Raw genomic sequence first — 27,546 nt, 5'->3', positions numbered from 1 at the left:
TACCTATGTCAAAAGATCAAAAGACTTCCTAGTTTCTTGTCTACTTCTTGTAAAAGGAACTTGCATTATATGGTGATAGATGATTTTCAGGCTCAGTTCAAGCATTTAAACCAAATTGCTGTGGGGCTTGCTGTCAATCATCTTTTCCATCTGCTGGAGATGATCAGTAAAACATCACTACACCCATTTTTCATGAAGGCTTCTACAAGAGCACGTACTGCATAAGCATCTGTCTAGGAAATCTAGTGGTGACTTATATCAAATTCATCAACTAAATTTGTTGTCCAATGTTGATAAAGAAGCAAATGAAGTATGCTGTTTTCCCTGCTATTGAGAAGCTTTTCCTGACTGAACCTTCCTGTTTATGAGATGCTAACTTGCAGGGTGATTTTTATCTTTTATTAGCTGTCTTTCTGTTCTTCAGCCATGATTATCATGTAGTGTAATGACTTCTTTCATCATTGATGCTCATATCTTTGTGTTTTAGTGGGTATCCATCTTATTTCTTTCAATATTTGATCAGCTACAGTAATTGAGAATTCCCTGCTGAGAGATGGATTGTTTTGCTCCTTTGGTCACCCTTTGCCTCTTCCTGAGAGAGTTCATATTTTGTGTGGGTGTGGAGTGGGAGGTGTTTGAGCAAAGAAAACTGCATATATTATTTTTAAAAAAATCATGGAAGCCTTTTATATATTGATATAAATAGATTCCATCCTCTCTTGTAAGAACTTCAACTAGGATATTTAATATCAGATTTACCATCTCAATTTTATTTGTTATATGACAATCCAGTTCTACCATTTGTCACTTGCATCTGATGACCTTTCAGCCTATGGTAGAAATTCTTGGTTAGTTTTTAAGTGCATGAATTCAGATTTTGTGCTGTTGATTTAATCTTGTTTCTTTTACTCTTTCTTTACTCAGTCACAGAATAAAGTAGCATAAAAGATGATGCATTATCACTCCTTTTCTTCCTTGGAAATGCTGCCTTTATTTATTCAGATAATTTCATTCGCACTCATGATGTTGATACTGAGATGGGTTTTATTAATAAACACAATGCTTGTTCTTTGGTAACTCTTCAAATAGTTGATATATAAAGCTACTTTACCTTGAAATGTGTACCATTGTCAACTACCCCATTAGGGTATTTTTTTTCCTCACCTTGTATTCCAGTTGTCATCTTTTCCATCTGATGAAGTACTTAAAACTATTATAGGGTTAAAATTTAAACACAGATCTTCTGCTTGAGTAGAAAATCAATTAATTATCAGAAGTCAGGATGTTTTTTTTCCACACATTTTTCTTTATGTGCATTGTTTCAAAATTGGGGTTTTTTTGTATGCTTTGGATTCACAAATGTCTAAATGTCTCCTTTGTGTCCCTTTTTTGAATGTATGTGATGTATTTGCTAATTATCTGATACCACTCCTGACTTTTGCTTGTATATGATTTGTACTAGTTCTTACTTTCTTAAGCATGAGGCATTTTTTATCTGTGTATTCGTTAATTCCATAGTCAGTATCATAACTATTATTAAAACCTGAGGTAAAACATTGCAGTTTTTTTTTCTTTGTTTTATGATATCCCACTTTTACTTGCTTAATCTTGTATACTCTCTTGTGCTCCTTCTCTGGCTAGACAACCTTTACTTTTTACTTGGATTTTCTATGAAAAGTCTACCTCAGCGTGACTACTGACATTTTACATTTCCAAGGCTTCAGGCTTCTATACCAACACTGTTTCCAACTTTACTTTTTTCCTGGCATCAGAGACTCTCACATGACCTTCCCCTTCCCCTGCTATAAGAGACTTTCACTTATGAGGGAAATTCACAGTGTGCATCATAAAGAACTTATGATTCGTCAGACGGTTGAAGAAATGACTAGCAATTCTGCATATAGCAGATATCCATCTGGGAATCTTAGAAACTGTTCCGTGCTGTTTGGACTATCCAAAAGCACAATTTTAAACTTTAAGCTGTGGCATCAGCTGAGGATCGTGATAAACGAAAGATGCTTGTACAATTCTCTTGTTAATACTTTTAATAATAATCATCATAATCTGTTTAGATGAAAGCCATTGTAAAGGACAAAGTTGCACAGATATTGATAATTCACTATGAAGTCCTTCTCAGTGCCTTCTTGTCTAAGCTGCCTTGTGTGCTGCTACAAGAAGGGAATGTATTGTAACTGAGACACAGGTTTTTATTAGCATTTTATCTCAAGTTGGGTATGAGGGAACTTAAATTTTAGAGGAACATCAGGTTAAAGTGCTATTCAAATACGATGCTGTGTTTATTTACTTATAAATTATAGTAGTTGCAGATACTTTTTATGTTCAGGTTGCTATCTTGTAATAGAAGATGTTGTCAAGTACACTGGAATCTTTCAATTACTAGGACAATATATTAATTTCTTCCTTCTAACTTCAGACTTAAATCAACCAAGTCTTCAAACTGATTTACTTCTGCAGAAGACCTAAGAAAATAATATTGGTATTAAGCTTCATTTATCTGTTCTGTTTGTTTAAAGTTTGTACAGCAATTTGCTGCAGAAAAATTGTAGACAATGATTTACCACATCCCCGATGTTGTCCACATGGTTCTAGGTAGAGCTGAAGTGCACATTTGTCAAAGGTGTTTATGGTGATGCATGGACATAACAATCATACCGCATAAAGGTGCATCACTTACCTGTTAGATGGTTGTGGCATATGTAGGAGGTAAGTATTGACAAAATTCTAGTCAAACATCAAAGTTGTTAGGGTAGGTGGTAGATTCAGTCGTGATGCAAATAGCTTCACGATGTCACTCTTATTTTCACATTGTTGGCTTCCACCTGTCTGCTGTAATGTAAACTTCAGTTTCTGAAATGCCTCATTTCTTTTTGTCTCAGCCTTACATTGATACTTGTCTTTGAAACACTTGTCTCAAACTTGCTGTCTTTTGATTTCCACAGCTGTGTATTTGGTTCTGCCCAATATTTCTTTCCAGTGCTTTTAGAATGACTTCCCTTATCTCCACTTTTTATGTACCTAACAGTTACATGTCTTCAGTCCCTGTGGTCACCCTCTGTCCTGCAGTAGCATGTTTCTAGATGAGATGCTTCTTAACATAAATCCGACCAACAATTTGTATTTGTGGCTCATGCTCATCCCTTGTACCTTACATTGTAATTTTGACCTCCTGTAGTTGGTGTGGAGCACCACTGCAAGTCCAGCATAGCTAGAATAGAGCTCTCATTCTTGATGTGGTGTGTTGAACTCCTAGGGCCAACATTTCCTTGGTCTCTCTCGTGTTGCTGGAGCATTGGCTGCTGTGGCATGCACCCTTGACAGGAAGAGTGTAACAAAGAACAAGCCTCACAAGGAGCTGCTGAGGGAATTGGGGTTGTTTGCCATGAAGAAAAGGAGGCTCAGGGTTAGGGAAAGAAAGAAAAATAAGAAAGCACTTCCTACATGGTAAAAAAAAAGCATCTAAATTATTTCATTTGCTGGAAAACTGGAATACATTAAAGCAGCTATGATATTCCTTAGATTTCTTGTCTTGACAGATATCTGTATAGTCAAAAGATAATACAATTTAAAATCAGTATTTTATTTCTCCTAAAATAAGCATCTTGTGTCTTTTCCTGTAGGGTGAGAAAATGGAAGACTCATTTCTCCCAAATGTACCTTGGAACGCACTCAATTTACAATTTTGCCATTATAAATTGATTCTTGGCAATGTATATACTAGTGTTGCAGATGTAAGCAATTTCCAGATAAGACAGAAATGATCAATCATTCTGGTGACTGCAGTGTAGAGGGGGGGGGGAGAGAAAGTGATTCCATGGCAATTATGTTTTTGGGTGTACCGCTTCACAGCTCTTCCTGAACCTGGTTTAATCTGGCAGAAGGATGACTTCAGCAGCAGTGCCTGCTTGAATATGCTGTTTAATTAGTGATGGAACCTAGTTTTCTTTCTGACAAGCAATAAATAAATATGGGATGATTTCTAGATTACAGAATAGTAGTTGAAACAAACAGAAGGAAATCCATTTTGGTAAACTTTTCTTTGGAAACAATCTGTTTTCTGAGAACAACAGTCTATGAACTTTAGGGCAAGTGAGATAAAGATCCAAAGCAAAAGAAAATTATTCATAATAAAATATTTATGTGGTGATCAAGAACTGTGTTGTCCAGACAAGAACTGGACCAGCTGCACAAGTTTCATTCTGACATCCTCAAATCCTGATGTTCACCTTTGATAAGAAAACTATTATACTTGTGTGTAATAACTTTTTTAAAGAAAGATACTGACGGCAAGCAGGATGAATAGGTGGGATGGGCAGCTCTGTGCTGAGTGTGGGACAGAGAAAAAGGTAGGGAGTGATGGGCAGCTATGCTGTTAGAACAACAGCCCATGCCACAGAGGCTGTGTACATCCTGATTTTGATGTTTGGAAGATAATGGGCTGAATCAGTGGTGTCTTTCTTCTAGGGCCTGTTTTAGGACTACTTGTTTGCTATTTGACCTGTTTGGTGGTTTTATTGCTGTGTTTGCTTTTCTTAACAAGCACAGAAGTAACAAGAGCTTCTCTGTTTCTCTGCAGCTTTTACGAGAGTTGAAGCACCCAAATGTGATTGCATTGCAGAAGGTTTTCCTTTCTCACAGTGACAGAAAGGTTTGGCTGCTGTTTGATTATGCTGAGCATGACTTGTGGGTAAGTACAGATTTCCCTGAGTATTTGAGATTGTGCAATAAGACGTTATTCAAACTGATATGTGTGTGATGTACCTTTATATAGGCAGAGATGCATTAATGTGTTACTCTGTAATTAAGAGTCTAACTGATAATCCTGTTAATTTTACACTTTAAAGCTGGCCAAAGACTACATAGAAATTTTGAGTCAAATTGGGTTTTGAAGTGAAAAGGAGTTTTCTGCAAGCTTTAATTAGAGTTAAAGAAAGCATACCTAAATTGAGAGCTTCTAAAACTGTGTTTGGAAATGTATTTAATACTTTTTTTCTGACATTTTGCACATAGACACACAAGAAAAAAAGGAGAGGGACTGCTTTGATGAGTCCTCTCACCGAGAGTGACTGCAAGCGACTAACATTCAATCATCTATCTTTTAAACAGAGAATTTTTGACAGTATGAGTGGAAATAAAATAACAAGTAAGCTAATTGGGCTTCTGATGGACACTCATTACATGGAAGAGGAGTAGTGACTTAGATGTCTGTTTTTAAGTTTCTAGCAAAATATGATTGGATTTGGTTTAGTCTGTTGTAGAGGTGGACATCAGTAACATTGTGACTTGAACTTGAAAATATTCAAGCTCCACATCTGTTGATAAAATGTGAATTACTTGAACCTGAATTTGTGTTTAAACCTGAAAGATATCAAGCACGAAGTGTAATCAATATGTTTATGATTCCTTTGAAAATACTGGCAGGGAGGGGAAGTGGTAATTTAAATTCCAGTATTACATTTGAAGGCTTCAGTAATGCAGATGTTGCCATTACGAATGTTAGTGACAAATTGCTCAATTTCTTCATCCTTGGCTCTTGTAGCTTGTAAAATGACCCAAGATTTTAATTGGTTAGCAAGTAAACTTAGACAATTCAAAAAGACACTTCAGTCTCAGAACATGTAAAATCATGGTAATTTGTTCCCCTTCAAAAGCTTGAAAGATATTTGATTTATTTCTCTAATGGGCTAGCAGGTTTGTATTTTGCAAGTTTTCTTCATCACAGTTAAGTGGATAGAGTTTGTGTATTTCACATAACTGGGGTAGTGATGATGAAGAGAAGTGCATCAGCTAAATTTCTGTATGACAGACTTTATTTGTGCATTAAATGAGTTTACTCATTTATGGAACAGTCATAACACATTTTACTGCTACATTTATTGCCATGTGTTTTAAACCTTTTTTCCTAACCTTTTCCATTCGCGTATGGTTTTTACGCTACACAGTGATTTTTCACATGATTTAACAGCTTCAGAAGAAGAATCACTGCAGTTTGATGTTCTTGCTACCCTCCCATATGGCTGAGTATTATAATCTCAGTGAAGTTATTTATTTTCTATTATTTAAGACTAAAATGTTTGTTACAATGAGGTTCTTGATATGAACTGGTCTCCCACTTCCTAACTCTCTTTTGTTTTTATTTTTTTCTCTGGGACATGCTACACAAGTCATTTCTCCTTTCCTGTGTAATTGCCCATGTTTCCTCGCTTCTTAAGCCTTTGCCAGGAATTTTTTCCTCCCTTGCATAAAGTTGGCTGTGTTCAAGGCACTCTTGGTTCTGGCTTAACCTTGGTCCTCATTTCCTTTACTGTCAGCACTTCCCAAGCATCGCTCTTAATTCCCCTTTTGTCTGTTTTGCTCACTCCCAACTTTGTGTCTTTTTCCACGCTGCCTCCTACACATGGAACAGCCTCCCAATTAACGTACGTAAAGATCCTTCACTATCGTCCTTCAAAAAACTCCTGAAAATCCACTTATTTTGTAACGCATTTCAGTAATACCAACCACTTGTCATCCTGTCTGTGTTGTGTTGTGTTTTGCATTTCCTGTGCTTTACAGCTTGTGCCCTTTCAACTCTTTGGGTTAGAAATTTTAGTAGGGGTTTAGCAGGTTTTTTTATTGCTTAGCACCATGTGCTTTGCCAGCACTACATAAAGACAAAATAAGTCTATTTATTATGGATATATCAGTTTTTCAAGATTTAAGTTTTATAATTAAAGGTATACTGTCACTAGAGACATGTATTTTTCCATAGACTAATGTTTTTAAATGTAAGTAGCTTAGAGTTACTTACCAAAATCAGTAAGTATGGAAACTGTATTTCTGTTCAAAGCTGCAAAGCTTTTAGTAACTCCTGTTGGCTTCAGTGAGAAGAATAAATGCTCATCACATTCAATCATGAGATTAATTAAAATCATTATATTTTTCAGCTTCTGTACTGGAAACATTGGCAAGAGATGAATAAACTGTATTAGATGCTATGCTATTCTGTTAATTTTCTAATGCTGAAAAAATTGTCCAGTTCTAAAAGTTTGGTGCTAATTAAACTTATTAAAAAGTTCTTCTATGGTGAGCAAAAACTTTTTTTTTTTTTTACTTCTCATTTAGTTCCCAAGAATTAAAGAAGAAACTGCTCAGATCTGTATTTTTATGTTTAGATAGCACATACTTCATAATGTTCTGCAGCTTTAGCCGATACCATTACCAAGGAATGTAGAAGCTTTGCTAATTTGAACAGCTTTAGGCGATTATTGGTGAACACCCATTCTGCTGTCCTTGACAGCCAAGATAGTAATCAGTTTTAATAACTAAGCCTATCAAAGATACTTACTTTCCTTATCTCTCAATATACATTGTACAAAACAGTGCAAAACCATGAAGCATATCTAAAAATATAGGAATTCTTTTGACAAATTGATTTATAACTAGTTTCCTTTGAATTCCTCACCAGAATTCTTAGTGTAATACAAGATGTTATGATTTTTCTTGGCTCTTTGTCTCTGCCAAAGAGAACTGGTAAAGTTCTCAGGCTGTAGGTTGTTAACTTTTTTATTTTCAAAGGTCAAAAATTTGTTTCAAATGCCAGAGTTCCTGCTGTCTTATCAGCAAAAGAATAACTTCTTTTTTTGTTGAACTTTTCATGGATGTTCTTTATAACCCTAGTCTTATACTTCTACACAGTATACTGCTGTCCAGAACTTCCTGCATAAAGCTAGTGCATTTAAAGACATCATTCAAATATATATAATATGCTTTAAATGCATGATGATTACTAAAATGGACTTTAAAAAAAGTTTAATACAAATGAGATCTGTCCCAGACGTGAATTTCATGTCAATCTAGTTGCTTTTTACCACTGTAGAGGTTACAATATTTAGAACTTTTCTTTTGCTCCCTTTTACAGTAGATTTCTAATTTTGAAAGTATTTTCTAAAGCTCACGTTCTTAGTACCATAGATAAATACATCTGATGACTTCAATGTCATAGTCTCTATACGTTAAGCAGGATTTTTTATTCTAACCAACATTTTTATTATAACGTTTTAACAACTTTTTGTAATGACAGGATATCTATATACCTTTACTAGCTATGGTACAGAGTTAATTCCCAGACTCATTTAGTATGTCTGTATAATGCCAAATTTTTAAGATCCCCTTTTCTGGAAATATATGTTGTAACTTAAATAAGAAGCTTCTGGATGGGTTTATCTCATTCTGAAGAAGGGTGACATTTTTATCATACTAAAAATGTATTAAATGTGTTTTATAGCAATAAAAACCACTGCTGTATAAGTAAGTACATAAATAATTAACTATGATTTGGTAATATTGAATGTGATGATACATTCACTATCCCAGACCAGTTAAACCATGATCTGTGAATTTTTTCAATTAGGTTGAATGTTTCTCTTTTATTATTAGATTCCAGTGATCTCCTACAACTAAATCCTTAGCAACAAATGCTACTGAGAAATGTGGAGTAAAATTAATCTTGGAATTATTGTTGATAATAATAAAAATATATGGGCAGACTGACTTTGTTTTATACTAATTACTTGTATATGTTCTGCTTTTGAAAAATATAGGGTAGAGATTATTATCACAGTCATGAGTACCTAAAAGTAATCATCAAATAATGGAAAGGAGAAACTATTCTTCCTGCATGTGAATTTCATAGCACTACTTGATGCTCTCAGTCTACAAATAAATATACTATATTTCAGCTAACAACATTTTGAATAATCTTTTATGATAAATGAAATTGGGAGAGTGTTGCATACTGATGTGTAAATAAACCTGTTCATTTGTTTAATCACATGAATATTGTCTAACAGCTGAGTTTTAACATATTCCTTAAATATGGTATGATCAATTACAATTCTTTCTTCAACAGGCTTCAGTTTAGCTCTTAATCATAAATATAATTCAGATGATAGTTGATGACAAATATCTTTATATACATAAAAATACTTTTCTCGGTGTAACAGTGATGGGTTTTTTTTTAAATCTTTTGATCTCTCTAAGTCATGTCTACACTTTTGGTGTAATTCAGGTGATTCTGCCAGGTGGTTTTTACACAGTCCTCTCTCTTGTATACATATCTACCAATATAGGCTGGAAGAAGAATATAAGGTTTGTTGAGACACAAGGGAATGGGCTGGCATAGGTCTTTATGTCATGATTGATTCCTTCCAAGTGAAATGGATGGGGTTTTTTGACCATCAAAATGATAGTTGAATTTCTTGCAGAGGGCAGTGCCATTCCTTGCCCATAGCTGTTTGTCATATTTTCAAAACATACACTTGCTTTTTCTGCCAGACTTGTATGAATTTGAAGGTAGTTTATATAGACTCATTTTCTGCACCACAAAGCATGAGAAGTGGAGGAAACAACAGGTAGGAGCAGGCCTCAAAACAAAGACAAGGCTCAAAAGCATAAATGTGTGAAAAACTAAAGTGAACAGAGTGGTGTATTTCACTTTATGTGTACTGAAAGGGTATCTGAATTCTGCTGATATTTATTAACACTGTATAGAGTTATTTTGCAATATTTAGGGCTGAAAGTACTAAAAGACCTAGAAAGATGCAGGCAAAACCTAGGAAAATTATATGGGATTTTTTTGTGGATATGTATTATATGGGATGTGTTTGATCTGTGTTTCAAAGCTTAGATATTTAAAGCAAGCTGGCATTAGCAAAAGCTGATGCATTAAAGTTCCTTTCCCTGTTACTAAAAATGTTCACCTCTTGTCACTTGGGTCTTTCATTAGGCAGTTTGGTTAATGACATTTTAAAGAAGATACTGATGATGGCCATGCACTGGCACCATTTAGAGGAAACAAGCATTCTCCCTTCCCCTTCTCTTTTGAAGGACAGTTTATGTTAATTGCTCTAATGTTTCCAAAATTGGAAAATAAAGTGGTTGCTCTAGAAGTACTTCTATCCTCTTCTGTTTTGATTTTATACTTGTGATAAGTACATTGACTTATCTGAAATGAGTCGTAAGTGTAGGCATATCAAACTGTGGTTTATTTTTGGAACAGCAAACAAATTACTTGGGTTCATTGGGTCTTTGCTTTCTCTTTTTGAAAATCGTGGAAACAATGCATGGTTAGTTTCTATACCACCTTAAGATTTTGATTTGTTCTTTCATACCCTTTTTGAATGCTTTACATTTAAAGCAAATGTAGTAATTTGAGGTGCTTTTGTGTTAAAAATGAGACTAGAAGCTGTATAAAATAAATCCTCTTGGTCTTAGTACAGATTTTACAGGTATCCAAGCTTCCCTCTCCTCAGTATTAAAATGTAACTTTACTTTTTATTGGCACATTGACATAATTCTGTTTTGTTCTCAAAGGTTGGATTAGGGATTGGATAGAATGCAGGGTTTTTGCTGAAGCATGGGAGCACAAGTAGTTTGCTTCAGCAGGGAGAGCCATCTGCATTGGCATGATTGCATTGCAGTTTGAAGGAGATGCATGTAATTTTCAACAAGCATTGCCTTAAGCAGTAGAACTCAAGCAGTCAAGTTTTCTAGAGGCTTGTGTCTATGGATGTCTCACGTATGTTGAGGTGGAAGCTCACGGTAGCTTCATTTGATCAGACATGCATAAAATCCCTCTGTTAGCTGGCTTCCTACTTTAGTAAAAAGTTTCTAGGTCTAACTTGTTTGTTTGCTTGTTTTAACCTCTGTCACACTGAACAGCAGTTCTTGGAATTGGGAATGGGATGACACAAACACAGACAGACTTGGAAACAGACTAAAATTAGGATCTTATTGAATGCTCACTTAACTGCTGGGTAAATCCTAGGGATTTGAATTTGCTCTGTGTTGTTATGCATTATGTTTGCCTTGTTTGTGGTGGAGAATTTAGAGAATGCACATAGTTCTTCACCAGCCAGGTTTCAAAGAAATTTCAATGCACAAGGTAACACAGAAGAAGGCAGTCAAACTCCTAGACTGAATATTGTTTAATTTTATTTCCAAATGTCTAGTTTTGTTTCTCCTCTTCATTTTTTAATCATTTATATGGTCTTGCCTTTGCAAGAGGTAAAATCGTCTTACTGAAATAATGTAGTTCCTCCAGTTTTCCTTGAAATTTTATTACATGTTTTAAAGTTGAAAATTTGGAATAAGCAGTTATTAAGTAAATCCAATAGTTCCAGATATTGCAATCAGCAAATTATACCTTCATTGCTTTCCTAGGCTCTTGTTGAATGTGTACTTTAATGTTGGTCAGTGAAGTATTAATTTAATTTAGACTAAAGACTTAAATCACTTCTATAAAGCTGCTGTCTTGTTTAAATTAAAACAAAAATATGTACAAACAATAGAAAAAATTTTACATTATATTTAATAATTAATACATAATTGGCTCACACAATTTTTGGGATCCAGTCAGTGCAGCATATTTTTAAGATTTAGGAATCAGAAATGTACAGAAAGGCAAAATGGCTATTTTGCTGAATAGATTTCAATATTGCTTGGAGTTACATTTGTCTCTTATGATGTGTGTTCTTCTTTTGTTTTGAAAGATTTAAAATATATCAGAAGAGAGGTTGCAGTGTTCTAATGAAGTAAATAAAATGAATTTATGTCTGCATAACATTGTGGATAGGTTTCTGTTCTGTAGCATGCAACTGGTATAGTGTGGACTGACAATAACTTTCCTCATTAATTGTGTTGAACGAGTCTGTGTGTTTACCAGCTTTTTGGCCAAGTTATCTATCAGGATATGTGAGTTATCTTTAAGGAATTTCAGTGAAAAAAGACATGGGATATACCGAAGTTTATTGACCTTCTGCTTATTGTTTTTTTACAAATGTGCCTCTGACTTGCCTGGATTGTGGAAGTCCTCATGTTTTGTCCTTAATGGCTATTCATTAGGGTAAGATTCAGCAAAGAACTTGAGTATACCTAAAGGTTACAAACTGTAGTGTACCAAGTGCACCTCATGCTTCCTAGAGAGAGGCAGAACATGCTTCATACCTGTCATGGTTCAGATTTATAGTCAGCTCACAGGAAAGTCTTAATTTTATGCTATTCAGCAAAAAGATTCATTGAATGAGAGAAGGGTAGTTTTGAAGCCTAGTGGTTAAGTCAGTTTTCTGGGAAATGGGAAATGCAGGCTGTAATTCTGTAAATTATTCAATGCCTTTATTCGGTCTAAGGTTCTGGCTGTTATGTGCTGTACTTGAAGCAGCACCTGTTTGCTCTTCTATTTCTTAGATGGACACTGCCATTAAAATTGCTGTTTAGTGTTTGTTAGGTGTGTTGTTCTTTCTTCATATGGCTAGTTGCTTACAAGAAATTGGATGAACTACTTTTTTTTAGACAACTTTTCAGTGTAGGACTAGGTCACAAACACTGTGGATTCATTCCAATGTCATGGGGCAAATCTCGATTTTCAGTTCCCTATACTACTTGGCCCTGCAGTATATTTTTAGCTTTTGTTCAGTTCTCTAAACTGTGACGATTGCAGTCTTTTGGATATAAACTCCCACAGTGTAAGCTGGCAACAACAGGTTTTATTTGATTTTGCAGGAAATTGGATTTTACCTAGTGGTGATATTGCTTGCTTCGAGCAAAACTATCAATTTTTATTTGCTTTTGCAATTCAATAACCCTTTGAAGAAAGGAGCTTGTTTCCTTAGCCTTTCTAACTGAGAGCCACATGGGCGGGGCAGGGACAGAAGTCCAATGGCATCAACCTGGTGCTGTCTCACTCCTGGCTTCCAGAGGTACCAGAGCAGCTGAGGCAGAGCCACGTCACGTGTGTTGTTCCTCCTTGACACATCTGTGGTTAATTGTGTCCCTTTCTGTCTCATCAGACTCCTTCATTTTCTCTGTGCCTAAGGACTAATGTTTTGTGTGTGTAGTAGTTGGTTTTTAGATGGGTGTAGAAATCCCTTCTACTGATTACATACACCTTGAAAAAGGGCAGGACTGGATTTACGGGCCTTTCTGTATGACCTTTGCCTGTTGGTTCCTCTGTATTTTTCATTTTTCATTTCTTGTATTAATAAATATACTAATTTGTGAGTTTATGGTATCATTACTGCTTTATAAATCATATTGTAATTGCACATGAAGGTCGCTATCCAGGGAGCATTGTGTAGTACTAGGGACTCCTAGTTGAAGTTATGAGACAGAATCTTCTTGTGACATCACAAGAAAAAAATTCTAAGGAAATAATCCCTTAAGGCATTTCAATAGTTTCCAGAGTGCACAACTAAGGATCAGGTACTAAGAGCTCATCTTGTTTACTGATCCTCATGAGTATATTGAAAACTGACAATCCTGTAAATTTCTGCTGTTTTTTAGTAGGAAGTCATAAATACTGTACATTTACCAGTGGAAGGCTCTGTGGGAATATTGTATAGGGAGTAAGCAGGCTGTTTTGATTCATTTGGTGTTTTCTGCCTTTCTTATTTCTCTTTAAACACTATTGTTTACAGTTTTGCTAAATACAGTTTGACAGTGGCTCAAGTACTGGTGTCAGCCAGAGGTAGCATTTACCATGAGCAAACATTACCTCATTACCATTGTCATTGGGAGCAGCAGTGACAGACTGAGTGGGGAGTGGGGATGGTGGAGGAGGGAGCAGTGGTCTAATTAAAACACGGCCTTTGGCTACCTCTTTAACCTGGGAAGAGAGAAGATCTTCAGCTAGACATATCCTATTTTAAAAATCGGGTAATTAATAGGCCTACTCTAGCATTTTGTATGGTTTTCAGTAAAAATGCAAACTGCTTTTATCATTCCCACCTTTCAAAAGACACATAATTAAAAACTATTTTGTTATTTGAGGTGCTTCATTGAATTGCCTTCAAAAAGGAGATTTTTTTTTTCCATTTCAATGAACATATTTAGTTGTTTGCTGAATGACCATATATTAGGATTGGATTTGTGCCCTGCAAAGCCCCACCTCTCTGAGGATTGAAAAGGTAGAATGGCCTGACTCCAGTTAGTTTTTTGTACAGGGTAGCAAGACCAGACCTAATCCATCATCTCCGCATTGATCTTAGAATTTATTAGTTTATGACTATTTCATGATCTCTCAGAAATCTTTCAATTTTTTTTTTTTTTTTAATTCCTTCAACTAATACTGGTGTCCTTTGCTGCATTCTATGTTTTCAAGTGGTGTTTGTCCTCTAGTGGACAGATTGACTTCTGTAACCCAAGAGCCACCAGCTTGTCATCATCAGTGAAGTATGCAGCCATAAACTGGGAGCAAGAAGACAACCATTTTTAGATGTTTGAACATGATCTCACCCAAATGTTGTGGTGTGTGGTTTTTGGAGTTCTACCTTCCCCGCCTTCAAATATTTATTAAAATATTTATTAAATCTGTCTACTGGGATCCTGATTTTGGGAGGAATAGTAGTTGCAATTATGCTAGCCTGGGTGTTTTTGAAGAGGAGGAGGGAAAGTCTCTATGAATAGAGTATGGTCCTCCTACTAGAAGATACTCCTGGTTTGAAAAGTTCTGGTCTAGCTGCCAAGGGTAAGAGGATGCCATATGGGGAGAAGGGAGGAAGGAGAATGTCTAAGATCCTTTACTGGAGGTAAGTAGCCAGTATTTAGATATTCACAAAAATGTCACAGCTTTTATTTGAAGCAAGTCAGGGAATAAAAACAATTTTAAGAGAATTGTGAGTGCATCACTATTACTTTAATTCCAGAATTCAACAGACGTTGTATCTCATTCCATTCTTTGGTGTTAGAAGTTAAAATATCCCAAAACACCCAATCTTCACACCTAATACCTAACTTTCTTTATGTTTCTACTTGTTTTATTTCTAGCATATTATCAAGTTTCACCGTGCCTCAAAAGCAAATAAAAAACCCATGCAGTTGCCAAGATCTATGGTTAAATCCCTACTCTACCAGATCCTCGATGGAATCCATTACCTCCATGCAAACTGGGTGCTTCACAGAGATCTGGTAAGTGTGGCATGTGATACCTGGCTGAGAGAGTTCCACGTGCGTGTTGCTGGGTAGGACAAGAAAAGCCCCTGTTCGTAATCTTGCATATCGATCCCAGCAGCTCTTCCTGTTATTGTTGCAGGAGACCAGTTGTGCCTTTAAACATGAAAACAAACTATGCTTTCACATTGTTTTTATCTGAGTCATCTGAGCTTGGACAATGATGCCAGATCCGGTAAAGGGGTTGCAGATATCAATATCCAAAAGCAGTACATGAGACAGCTGATATATGTTGGTTGAACATTCTTACAGCTTTTCACATGACTTTGAAAATGCATCTAAATAGGAGAGTGATTGATACCCTTTTACATTGTTTGGTTTACGTGCAAGTTAGCATAAAAGCTAGTGAAAGAGTAGTTTTTTCATGGAGTATTTCTTTTCCATGTGGTATTTTTTTCTGACCGTGGGAAGAGAATTATAAAAGAGTTATCATCTTGAAATTTCTCATGACCTGAAGTAGCTCTTGAAGTTGATTGCAGATTACAAGGGCAGCCAGTTGCCTTGTCTCTAGTTCCCCTTTTCCCCTTAAAGTTTCCCATTGCTCCTCATAATTATATGAAGTGCTACCGTGGTTTAACAAAAGAATACTAATACAGGTATGCTTCCACTTGCATTCTAACTAGAACATTTGGCATGAAACATAGTGATGGTTAATAACCCAAATAACACTCTTAGGTATGGTAATCTGTGTTAAAAGTCACTGCTTTTATTTTGGTTATTTTTGGTTTTTCATAGTTGCCCCAGTATGTCAAAATAGAGCTGCCTGTCCAGAAACTTAGAGTCACTAATTGTTCTTGAGTTTTTAATAATAAGTAGGAACTTTGATTAATTTTTGATTGTAGACCAAATTTTTTTTTAATAGATAAGTATCAAATAAGGCAGGCCTAGAATACAAGTCACAAACATTTTCTGAACAGAATTTTGTTTAATTTTGTTTAATTTTTGTAATACCCAACAACAGTGGCCAGAGTGGGTTTCAGTTTTCGTTATGGATCGTTTTTTTTTTTACTTTGTTCCTTGGTTGCTTATTGTCGGTTTTTCTGTGAAATTCCAGATGTTAGTATATTTGGGGACGGGCAGGGGGTGTGGTTTGCCTTTGGAATAGTAGCCATGACCAAAAAACAGGAAGCATGTACAACTCTGATTTTCACGTTACAATTACTACTTTCCTAAAGAGTCAGCTGCTGCTTTGGCAGAGTGATCAGCTGTGATTAGCCACAGCTTGAGAAGTAACGCCTGAAAAGTCTATATCCAGCTCTGCGTAAGGGGGACATAGCTGTTCATGGAACTTTTAATTACATATACACTGAAATGCCATACATGAACTCATTATTTTGATAGGAAATACAAGATGGTATCTAAGATAATAACAACAAATAGCCTTGAGAATTTTCTTGCTGGTGTTATTTTCAGCCTGCAGCACCAGGTGTTTTGCATGACTAGTGCTGCTACTTTGCAGTTTTTATCTGTTGCTGATGAGTTGCAGCAAAGCTGTTGTCTAATATCTTTGTCTTTTCTTTTGGAATGTTGGGAGATGATGGCTGCTGTTGTGAAAAAGACTACATTTTTTGGTTCTGGAATGATAGTACTTGAATGATGTTGGTATAATTGAGAAGAGAGAAGAACAGTAATTTGTGAAGTCTTAATGTATTCTTGATCTGCAAATAAATGTAAACTGATGGATTCTGGGATGGCTCAGTTAGGCAAAGGAAACAATTTCAAAAATTGTTTTGATACACTAGTGATTTAAAAGTATAATCAAAATCCTTTGCCTTTTAATTTTTTTTTTCTGGATTTCTGGATTATTCAGGTATGCCAAATAGTTCTATCTTGAGCATGATAAGAAAAAATTTTATGTCATTCTGGATGTGTCCTTGTGTCTGCACTTGAAATTAGAGGTTAATATAACTAGTAACCAATTTAAATCCTGGATTAACCAAAATTTTTTATTTATCTGTAATTTTTATTTGTATGCTTGTGTTTGTGACTTTTTGCTACTAAGAATGATATCTCAGGCACAATTTCACTGTAATCAGTTTTTTGCATAATACATAAATACCAGCTCCCCAGTGTCTTCTTAAGATGGGGAGCAGTTTTTCTGGTGATTATCTCTTAGCTGTTTGAATTTACAGCTGCTGGAAAAAGTATTTTTCTATTTTGTATAAACCAAATTTTGCATCAAAACACCTTGTACTTTCTTGGTTTAATATAACTCTGTTCTTACTATTTTTAACATTTATTTGGATGTAGACCAGATATGGTGACATCCATAAAAGTCATGTTATGCTCAATAAAATTAGATTTTCCAGGAATATTCATCATAATATTAGTCAAATTCTCCTGAGCCATGGAAATGACCTCTGTAATTTATTTAACAAATGTTGTTGTGAAAAAAGTGAAACCTGTGAGGTTAAGTATTTGCTTAGAGGTATTTGAAGAACATTATTTAAATCTTAATTTACTACTGCCTTAAATCAAAGAGGTTTTTAAAGAAGCTGAAATACTGAATTCGTTAGTTAAAAACCTTAGAATTACTAAGATATTTTTAGTTAAATCATTTTTAAGATCAGCAGTAGCCAGCAAGTGCATGACAGAGTAATAAAAGCGGTGAACAATGTGAACTTGGTGACTTGAGTTCCATGTCCTTTCCTTGGGCTGAGCTGATGGATGGCTGTTACCACAAGGACACAGTCTCCTTCCCCCACCCCTACTGATGGCCTGGCAGGGGACACTCGCCTGGCTCCTGGTGAGCTCATTCAGGGAGTTAAACCCACACAAAGTGTCACAGAAAGCTTTTCACCTGCAGAGCTTGTTTTCTGCAGGGTTAAGTCCTGGAGGGACCTCACTGGGGTCTTAGCTGGGTGTGCAGGAGCTGGTGCAGAGGCCGCGTGAGGCAGGAGGTGGTGGCAGAAAGCTCAGCAGAGGCCATTCCAGCATCACTTGTCATAAAATCTGGTTATTTTCTTGTTAAAATGCACTATTTTGGTTCTTAGGAGCGAGTGCAAGTGTTTTTAAAAGATTAAATTGGTGTGACTTTATAATGCAGGACTTACAGCTGCTTAAGACTGCCAACACAAGTCCAGCTTTAGGAAAGTGCCCAAATTGAGGCAAACACCAAATAGACTTGTACTCGTGCTTCTAGAAATTGGGAACTAATTTGGTATTGTGTATCTTTCAATATTTTTGTAGTATTTGGGTTGAGTCTGGCTTTTGTATCCTGAGGGTAGCTGAAAGGTGCTAAATTACCTTTTTTCTTTTTTTTTTTTTTTTTTAGCTAAGCTATTCATTTCTCTCAGGTACAAAACATTCGGCCTTTATGGCATGATTCAAACAAGTATAGACTATGGGACAGGAGCACTGGGTTACTGTTTTCTTTGACTAGCATTGTGTCAGTTTATACATCTTAGAGTTGACCTAAGTCTGTGAAAATCCATACATTTGTTCTCCTGTGATCTTATTTTGAGTGAGATTTTGTTGTTGAATTCTGTGTCCTTGGGCAATGATAATTTTGCCTTTACAGCATAGCAGCGTTCCTGAAAGCCGTGCACAAGAGGAGGGAAGATTTGCTGGCTTTGCTAGCTGCTGGAGTGTTTCATTATGAACAAGAGGTTAATAGAGATAGATATTGGAGAAAAAACCTTTGAGTACTAAGCTTTTGGCTTTTTAAAATACTGTATTTACACTGTGGGCTGTCTTGAATGGGGTCTAACCAGTGCTCCGTACCTTGAGGTAAGAGCAAGCACTTGAAGTACACTATTTCAGAGTGTTCTGAGATCTTTGCCCCCTCCTCTCCTAGAAGGGAAATACTTAGATTACACAGCAATGTTCAGCAAAGGTCTTAGTTTGCCAAGATGTCAACAAATGGAGATTTTCCATATAGTGCTTGCAATGTCTGTTCAGGTTAGCAACTGAAGGGATTTGAACACTTTCTCGTTCTAGCAATCCTTCTGTAGATTAGTTCCTTAAGGTCAAAAGCAAATAGAGACCATATTCTTTATAACCTGATAAAAGCAATTTCTATTTGTAACAGAATGTGTTTTCCTGAAGGTAGGTGTTACTTATGGGATATTTGAAGTGCACAGAATCCACATGGAGAAATTAATTAGATGTTCCACTTACATACCTTGGGCATTTCTTTAGACCACTGCTTAATATTAAAAGACTGGTTGAAAAATAAATATTGGAAATCAAACTCATCAGAAAAAGGCAGATTCTTTCTTCCCCTCCCCAGGGAGGTAAATGGCTGCTCTAAGAATTCTGAAATAAAAAACTTGCTTGTGATGGTTATACAAAGTAACTTTGTAAGATGAGCAAAGTTGCTTAAGTGTTTTTATTATATAAACATTAATCTGGGCACATCTATGTCCATGTGGGGTTTTCTCAATGTAACACGTTCTCTCCAAATTAACCTTGTCACTCTAAGTTCACTAATTCACTAAGAAGAGAGAGGAGGAATCCAGTTGTGGTAAAGACTTTGCTACTGGTTTCCTATATTCAGCTTTCTTATTACCATCTCTATGTCTCTTAAAGAAGAAGAAAATAATATCTGTGTTCTATAGTTTGTTTCACTATGTCATCTGTATTGGTAGAAGCTATTTTCATTGTGTGCTTAAGCTAAGGGTTTCTGTTTCTTTATGGAGTGGACTGGGGGGGACTCTGTGCTTCTCCCACCTTCAGAATTTATGGAGAGCTAATCTGGGCATTTTTGGTGGAAGGACATAGCAGACAATTGAGGTTGACATAATTTTGACTCCACATATCTGTCTGTATAGTAAATATCTATATGCAGCCTTTAGGTGATCAAATGTGTGAGCTGTCAGATTCAGGCATCTTAACAAGTCTCCTGGATACCCAGCTGGTGTAGGAGCAGGAAGCCAAGGGTGTCTTTCCAAGGGTGAATTTTGAGCAGAGCCAAGAGATGAGAGTGTGGTATCTAGCTCTGGCTGGCTGTGATTGCATTCAGGACAAGCTGTCTTCTCCAGTGGTCCTGCTCTGCATCTCTTGTGGAACTGTGTGGAGTGGAAAATGCAGTATTTTTGTCTCTTAGGGTTTTCTGGAACCTGCAGCCATCTGGAACCTGGGTTTTCTTCTGTCGGAAGTAAAGCAGAAAGCCCAAACTGAAGGGGTCAGACAGATAATTTTCTGTGGGAATCTGTAATTTCTGTCTCCGTGCAAGCACAGCCTATTCAGAAATGATTGAACTAAATAGGTTTTCATCCTCTAACTTTGATAATTTATGGGGTTTTTAAAAAACATTTTTGTTTATTCAAAATAAGTATTTTGAATGACCCATCACAATTTTTCTGCAGAATAGCACCATTTTAGTAAATTTTCAGTAATTCAGTTCAATAAAGTTCTAACAGTTTTCAGGTTTTTAGTTGACTTTTAGTATAGGAAAAACCCCTAGTAATTTTCTCATAGTAATCCTTTTCTAGCCAGCAGGTAAATACAGAGTCTCTTACCATGGACTCTGCTCTGAAACTTTGCTCTCACATTATACAACTCACTTAACTTGTCTTTGCCTCTGTTTCCCAATCTGTAACCTATTTATGGATCTATTTCATAGCTCACTGCTTAATGTGCTATGAAATAAGTATGGTATGGTTTATGTAGGTGACTTATTTTTGTTGTGTGATGGTCTCCTTCTAAAAATAAAAACAATTGCATGTTGTATGAAGGCACCAGAAGACTTTCTGTTATATAGATACTCACTTTTTACTTCTGCTCTTATGCTTTAATTTCAAAGCCTTTGATAAATGCTTATTATTACTAGTTTATATCACTTAAATACTTCCCCCACTTCCTCCCTGTGCCCTCCCAAGATTTTACAGTAAATGATTAGAAAAGTTACCCAAAAAGCAGCAGAACTGAACTGGATTTTAAATTTCTCACTTGCATTTTGCTATGCAAGCAAACTGTAGGTTGGAAAAATAAAATGTAAATAGATGAGTGTGGGAAACTCCCCTTTTACTAGCAATTCTAAAATGGGATTTTTATGTGCTGATATCAAAAGTAAATTTAGATACAGGTTCATACATCCCTCTCTAGACAGGCAGCTGCTGTGTAGGAATGTAGAACTGTTGAGTCCTGCCTTCTGCCAGTAATTTTGTACTGGCTTGAAAAGCTTCCTGGCCGTGTTGTACCCTTTGAGCATGCACATGACTCCTATAAATAAATACCGAGTCAACCTGTCTACCAGTTTCTTTAAACTCTTAAAACCCACTGTAATTGTAATCCCCACCATTCTGTGTCATGGTGTGTGTGCGTGCATGGTGAGGGTGCAGGAATATGTCCGGACATGCACTCCAGGCTTGTATTCTTCCCGAGCTGTGTATGGGTTCAGGACTCCTAATCATTTATTTTTCCATCTGCATGATCTCTTTGAGGTGGAGGACACTTTGCACAGTCTCAGAGAATCATATGAATGATCATACTCAGCTTGCAGATTTCCCAAAAGAAAGAAAATGCAGGCTAAACCAACATTTCAAGAAATACAGCTCCACTGATGACTTTAGAAAGTGACTTGAATTTATTAACTCAAAGGTCAACTCATTTTTCTTCTTTTATATCTGGTTAGAGAGAAGATAATTTTTTTTTATTTACTAGTGAGGAAGAGCAGTGTGTCGGTGCTTATACATGTATCTGTACATGCTTCTAGATTGATAAATGAACCAGAATTTTACATGATGATTAACAAACTGAGTTCTATCAGCATGTACTTTTATATATATATTTTTTTAATATTAAGCATATATTGAGGGCACCTCTTAAAAATGGTGCATTTCTCATTACTTGGAACTTTGCTTTTGTCCTTCAGTTGTAAAAACTAATCTTCACATGATTTAAAAAGGTATGTGAAGACGTGCAGATCGTTACCTCTGTTGTGTACATGGAAACAGCAATTTTTCCATGGCTGACTAATGCATACCTTTTGGTTTGTGGCAAGAGTATTAAGATGTTTGTAGATTAATTTTTACTAATAAAAATAATTACAGTTGAAGAGAAATACTTTACCTCAGGTTCTGAAACAAGCTTATGCTTATAAAACCCTGACTGGATATAAATTCAGATGAGTCAGAAGAAACAAAGGGACTGATTTAATGTTCTTTTGGCTGTGTTTTGCTGCTAAAGTCAACAGATTGCATATGGCCTGTGGACTTCTTATCTCTTTTCCTGAGATGGAAAAAGGGTGACAATGAAGTGAAAGTATTAAAATAGTTTTAAAATTTATTTGGTTTTTTTTCCTGATACAGAATAAACAGATTGAAAATGTCATCTTTTCTAATAGCCCAAGTTTAGCTTCCCATTTGCTGTGAGGTTTCTAGTAAATACATGATGTATTTAAACTTACTGTTGCAGCAAACTGTTTAGAGTGAGCATACTGAGTTTTGCCTTCTAAATAAAAATGCAAATGTTAGAAGCTGCTTTTACAAGTTTTTCTTTTGTAGAAGTATTACTATCCTTTTTGTGTTGGAAAAGGTACCCTTGGGATAATGGGATTGACTGCAAGTGCATTTATGGGATTATTTCTGTTTGGACTCATTACCTCTTCTGAATAAAGCTACAAAAGTTGGCACCGTATTGTTTTATAGTAATAGAAGTTAGCGAGGCTTAAGAAAAGTATGTTACAATCAGTGAATGCAACTAATGCAACAACATGTAATCGAAAAAAATAAGAAAAAAGCCTTTTTTTTCTCCATGTTGCTTGCCATATTGTGCTTTCTCATGCATTTCTCTTCATTTGCAAATATGCTGTAGTTATTGCTGCTCTACTATGCAGTTGCAGTTACATTGCAGATTGTCTTGCATTTGAATTAAGCATCTTTGATTAGTGATCCAGGAAGCTGCAGTGACTAGCATAGGATGTTAGTTTATTTCTCATTTTACTATGTGTGAACTTTGTTAAAGAAACTGGCTCTGCTGCAGAAAATGACTGATCAGCTGGTGTTTCCCAGATGGCTTATCTCGGGACCTCTGTCTTCTCCAGTCTCCATGCTTTCTGCTTTCTGGCTAATGCTTCAGAAATCACTGGCCTTATGGTAGCTCTTAAGACTGAATACCACAGTTATGGGAGTTAAAGGAAATACTTTGCATAGTCTATCAAGTGACCCTACTGTGTGTAGTGATCCTCTCAGAAACTGGGCATTAGGTCTTCAGATTCATCTTTAGGGAGGTTTCTGAATTTCACATAAAACTATCTTGGAATTAAAATTTCAATACACTTTATTTAATACAAGAACAGTTCCTTCAGGATATCTGGACCACTGGTAAAATATTTATAATATTCTGTCACCTATTTTAACGGATAAGCACCAAAGATTTCAAGACAGAAAAGGCTTGTCATAGTGCAAGTAGTCAAAAGCACAGTTTTCTGAATACCGAATCTTAAGTACTAAGAGGATTCTTTAAACTGCTATTCTCTGTTGTTTTCCTGCACTCTGGAAGCTAAAGCCCATGTGAATATGACCGTTGATTTGACAGATCCTATTCCACTTTGTTCAGCGCCTCAGTTGTGTTAGAGCACAGTTCACCTTCTGGTTTCCTCTGAGTGGCTTGGAGAAACACTTCCAAGCAGTTCAGTAACATTTCTGTGCTACTATGTAAAGTAGTTGAAAACTTTGTGGAAATTATTTTTTTTTTCTATTTAAGTTATATGGTGGCATCTGAAAAATGTTCTGTATATTGGATTTACTTACATTTTCCTGAAACTCCTTCCTCCCACCCCCAAGCTAGCTCTCCATCCTTGACGTTGGTCCTACTGCTATAATAATCTTTGAACATAGGTTGAGGCTATTTTTCTATTATTTTATTTCTACTTAATCAAGTCTGGTGTGTTGGGGATTTTTTTTTGTTTGTTTGTTTGAAGTATTTTACTTAACTAAAAAAAAATAGTCATAAAAATGAAGTCAGGTTGTACTAGGATTTTATGCCTGCGGTAATGTTCTGTGTAGCTGGTGTTCTCAAATATAACTAATGAAAAATAAAATTCCATAGCCAATATTTTGCATTCCTGAAAATCCTTTTGGAATGGGAGATTTCAGCTACTCAAGCCATTTTGTCTTACACTGTAGTTGTTGCCAAAGAGAAGATTTTTCAGAAGTGTATCTTCTGTTCTGCATTCTTCTCTAATTCATGAAATGCACTTGTACATTTTTACTTTGATTTGTCTTTCATGTAGTTACTTTTGATGTAACAGTTGTGGAATGATGAATGTTAGAATTATGAAATAAATGCAAACTCCAGTAGGTTACATTTTAATGAACTGATACTGACTTCTAATGCTATGAAAACTGTTTTTGTGGCTGTTAAGCTGTGAGCTAATGATTAGTTATTTGCCAACTCAGCTGAAATACAACTTCTTAAATAAGATATTTAAAGTTTGGTTTGTTTCTTGATAGTCAGAGGTTGAATCCCAGTCTCAGCCCTAAAACTATTTATCAAGTAAATATTAATTTGAATTCTTGACAGCTAAACCAAATAGAATTGCAGACCCATTTAAGGTTTTGGGTAAGTCTCATACTTGAAATTCTAGTTATAGCTGGATAATATAATACGTTTTCAGTAGCTTCTTCGTAATTTTGCTGTCAGCAAATATATATGCTGTTGCTGGCTGGCTGCTGCTGTTTTCTAGGATGCAGGATTTACTTGAAGTTTGTTTCTCTGTGCACGTCTCCTTGCTCTGGTGGGGGGCTGCTCTTCTTTGGTACCAGCTTCTGTAGTGCAATGGGAAGAGCTTGCAGTAGCAGTAAACCTTTTAGGGGACCTAAAAGTAATCTTTTCTACCTACCGGAAGAGTGCCACAGTGTATATTGCAAGTGGTTTGATACGTTTGAAAAAATGTTAGATCAAGCTGTTTTCTTGTTTATCTCATTTAAAGATCTTTTTTTCCTTCTACAATGTGAAGTTTTGATTCTTATTTTTTCCCTTCTCTACAGGGATATATGTTCCTATTCCTTTGCACTTCTTTTTATATTCCTTTATAACTTGTAGCTTACTGAAGTGCTGTTCCCCACAGTTCTGCTCACTTCAGGATTTTAATTTTTTCTTCATTGAAAAAATACTGGATGCTAATCTCTCTTCCTCACTCTCATGGGTGGTGTACATGGGGACACTCAAGAAAGTCTGCATGAAGTGTTGAACTAGATTAGCTAAACTGCATTAAACTTGTCCTGTAGCTCTTCTGAGTGGTCTCAAAAGTGCCTATTTGGCTGTTCTGAAAGTGGTCTGTGCCCAGTCCAGCTGTACCAGTGTGAGGCAGTGGTGTCCCTGCCCAGCCCTCTGCAGCACTGAGGGCGATGCTGGGTGCTCAGTGATGTGAGGGTGCTTCTCCACTGTGTCTGAGCCAGCCCATGGTCCCAGTGCTGCCTTTGAGGTGCTAAAAGTGGACTGGAGTGCTATAGCAGAGGAGCCCATCCACTCCAGCCATTTGCTGCCTGGGCAAATTATTTCCAGCCAAGATAGCATGGGCTGTTAGAGGAAGCAACATTTTTAACTATACAGCTGTTTCTCTTGGTGCACATGATGTGGAACCCTATTTTAGTATTTTGGTAGTTTTAATGTAGTTGAAAACCTTAAACTAATGCAGAGGGTATGACTACATGAACAAGTTACAGCAAAGTAATCTAGGGTGTGGATTTACTCTTCATTAGGTGCTCTGTAGTATGTGCTCACCTGCATGTTTTTTTTCTGCAGAAAATGCATAGTCCTTTGATATTTCACTCCTTAATAGGATGAGATAAAATTGTCCTATTTGCTATCATTAAAACTGGACAACTATTTCAGTAATTTCCAAGTGCTTTACATTGTTTCTGAGAGTGATTTTATTAAAATGCAAGTGACTAAAATGTCAGCGTAGTAATAATGACAGTATGGTATTGGGCTTTTCTGATTGGTACCCACATGCTAAGCCTTTTGGGTACAGTTCTTCTACATTGTGTGTCTAATTTAGGCTTCAGCATGCAAGAAGCATTTCAGTCTTAGAAAAAATTTTGTTCAGAATTGAAGGTGTGAGTGTCTCTTTTCATCTTAATAATATTAGATTTCAAGTTGTTAAATGTATTGATAGCTTTGGGATTTTTAATATTAGGAACATTGCAGCCATTAAATCTTTATCAAAATTATTATTGCCTCCAATAAAGCTTCCCTAAACATTAATCCTGGTCCTAAGTTTGTGACTATTCTCAAAACTGATGTTGCAATTTATAGAGAAGAATTTCAGCTCATGAGCATAGACCATACAAAACATAGGACAGAGTAAGAGGAAGTATAAAGAGCTCTGATGCTGTGTTCTGAAAGCCAGGGATTTTCTCAAAGGCATTTTGTTACACAGTAAACTTTTCAAAAGTCATAACCTGGCTTTGAGTGACAGGACTTGAGAGTCTAGCCTGTTTATGCAGTTTGAAAAAAGAAAATAAAAATTTTCACAGGGAGTTTGTTTGCATTTTAAGCACTTGATTTTTGTGAGAATATCTAAAGACTTACTGGCAACATCAACAGTGAGGTAAATCCTAAGACTTGAGCACTGAAAACATAGATATTTTATCTGGTAAGCTAAGGCAAATTTGCTGTAACAAGTACAGTTGTGTCTTTGAAAGTGTGGTATGTGTTTGGAGTTGTTTAATTAAAAAAAAAAAAAATTAAAAATTAGGGCAGCTGGACTTGCCACTCTTTAACATGCTTGTGTTTTTTACATGAATCACAATGTTTCTCAGGAATCTCACAGCCATTGCATGTCTATGCAGGTTGTTTTTCATTTTTAAAAAGGGCATAATTATTGAATGGAAAAATATTATAATTAGTTCTGAACTACTTCAGATTTTGTTTTCGGCACGTAGAACGTTCACAACTATTTTTCTGAGTTTTTTTCTTGACACAGATCTTTCATTTGCTTCCAGCTTCCTTCTCCTCTGCCCACGTTCCGTATCGGTTGATCTGCCTTTTGCCACTTCTTTAACATTACTCATATAACCTTGACTCAGCTTTGACTTTCCTGAAATACTCCTCTATCTCATCTTCACAATCTTAATTATCGCTCCTCCCTTTGGCCTCTGTAACTTTGAGTTCTGTGGCTGGTACAGGTAGAATGCTGTATTTCATAATTTGACCCCCATGTAAGAAAAGCTCACACATTCCAGGTGGACTGACTTTCCTTTGTTTTAGGTTCTCATTAAGAGTACCATGCTCATACAAAAACTTTACCCACTCATTAAAACTTAATCTCTAGATGCTGAATTCAGTAACACTCCTTACTGTAGTGGCTCTGCCTCAGAAAAGATGTTGAGATTTACTTTTCTAAGGCTTTTGTTTCCCAAAACAGCCTTCTGTGCTTCCCCACTCAAAATTATATGTACTAAATTGTCTTTCCCTATCTCTTCTAGCTTTTAGCTTCCATTAGTAACTTTATGTGTGAATATGGTCATGTATGTTTAAATTGCTATGCTCTATAGTTCTGATATGTCTTCATTTTTGTATAATTCTTCTAAAGCATTTGGAGATAATTGGGAATATAGTTTACAAAATAAAAGGGAGTTTATCCATTTTGGG

General features: G+C 36.0%; 1 protein-coding gene across 3 annotated transcripts in view; it reads left to right on the top strand.

Moving 5' to 3' along the window:
- The window catches only part of CDK19 (cyclin dependent kinase 19), a 138,201-nt gene that overhangs the window by 59,464 nt on the left and 51,191 nt on the right, over positions 1–27,546 (top strand). For all 3 annotated transcript variants that reach the window (XM_072926785.1, XM_030267746.4, XM_030267745.4), the window contains exons 3-4: positions 4,595–4,705; positions 14,821–14,961. In XM_072926785.1, coding sequence (XP_072782886.1) covers positions 4,595–4,705; positions 14,821–14,961 — 252 coding nt within the window. The remainder of the gene's footprint in view (positions 1–4,594; positions 4,706–14,820; positions 14,962–27,546) is intronic.

This window comes from Taeniopygia guttata, chromosome 3 (assembly GCF_048771995.1).
Source record: "Taeniopygia guttata chromosome 3, bTaeGut7.mat, whole genome shotgun sequence".
NCBI classification, from domain to species: domain Eukaryota; kingdom Metazoa; phylum Chordata; class Aves; order Passeriformes; family Estrildidae; genus Taeniopygia; species Taeniopygia guttata.
This window is presented reverse-complemented; position numbering and strand designations above follow the sequence as displayed.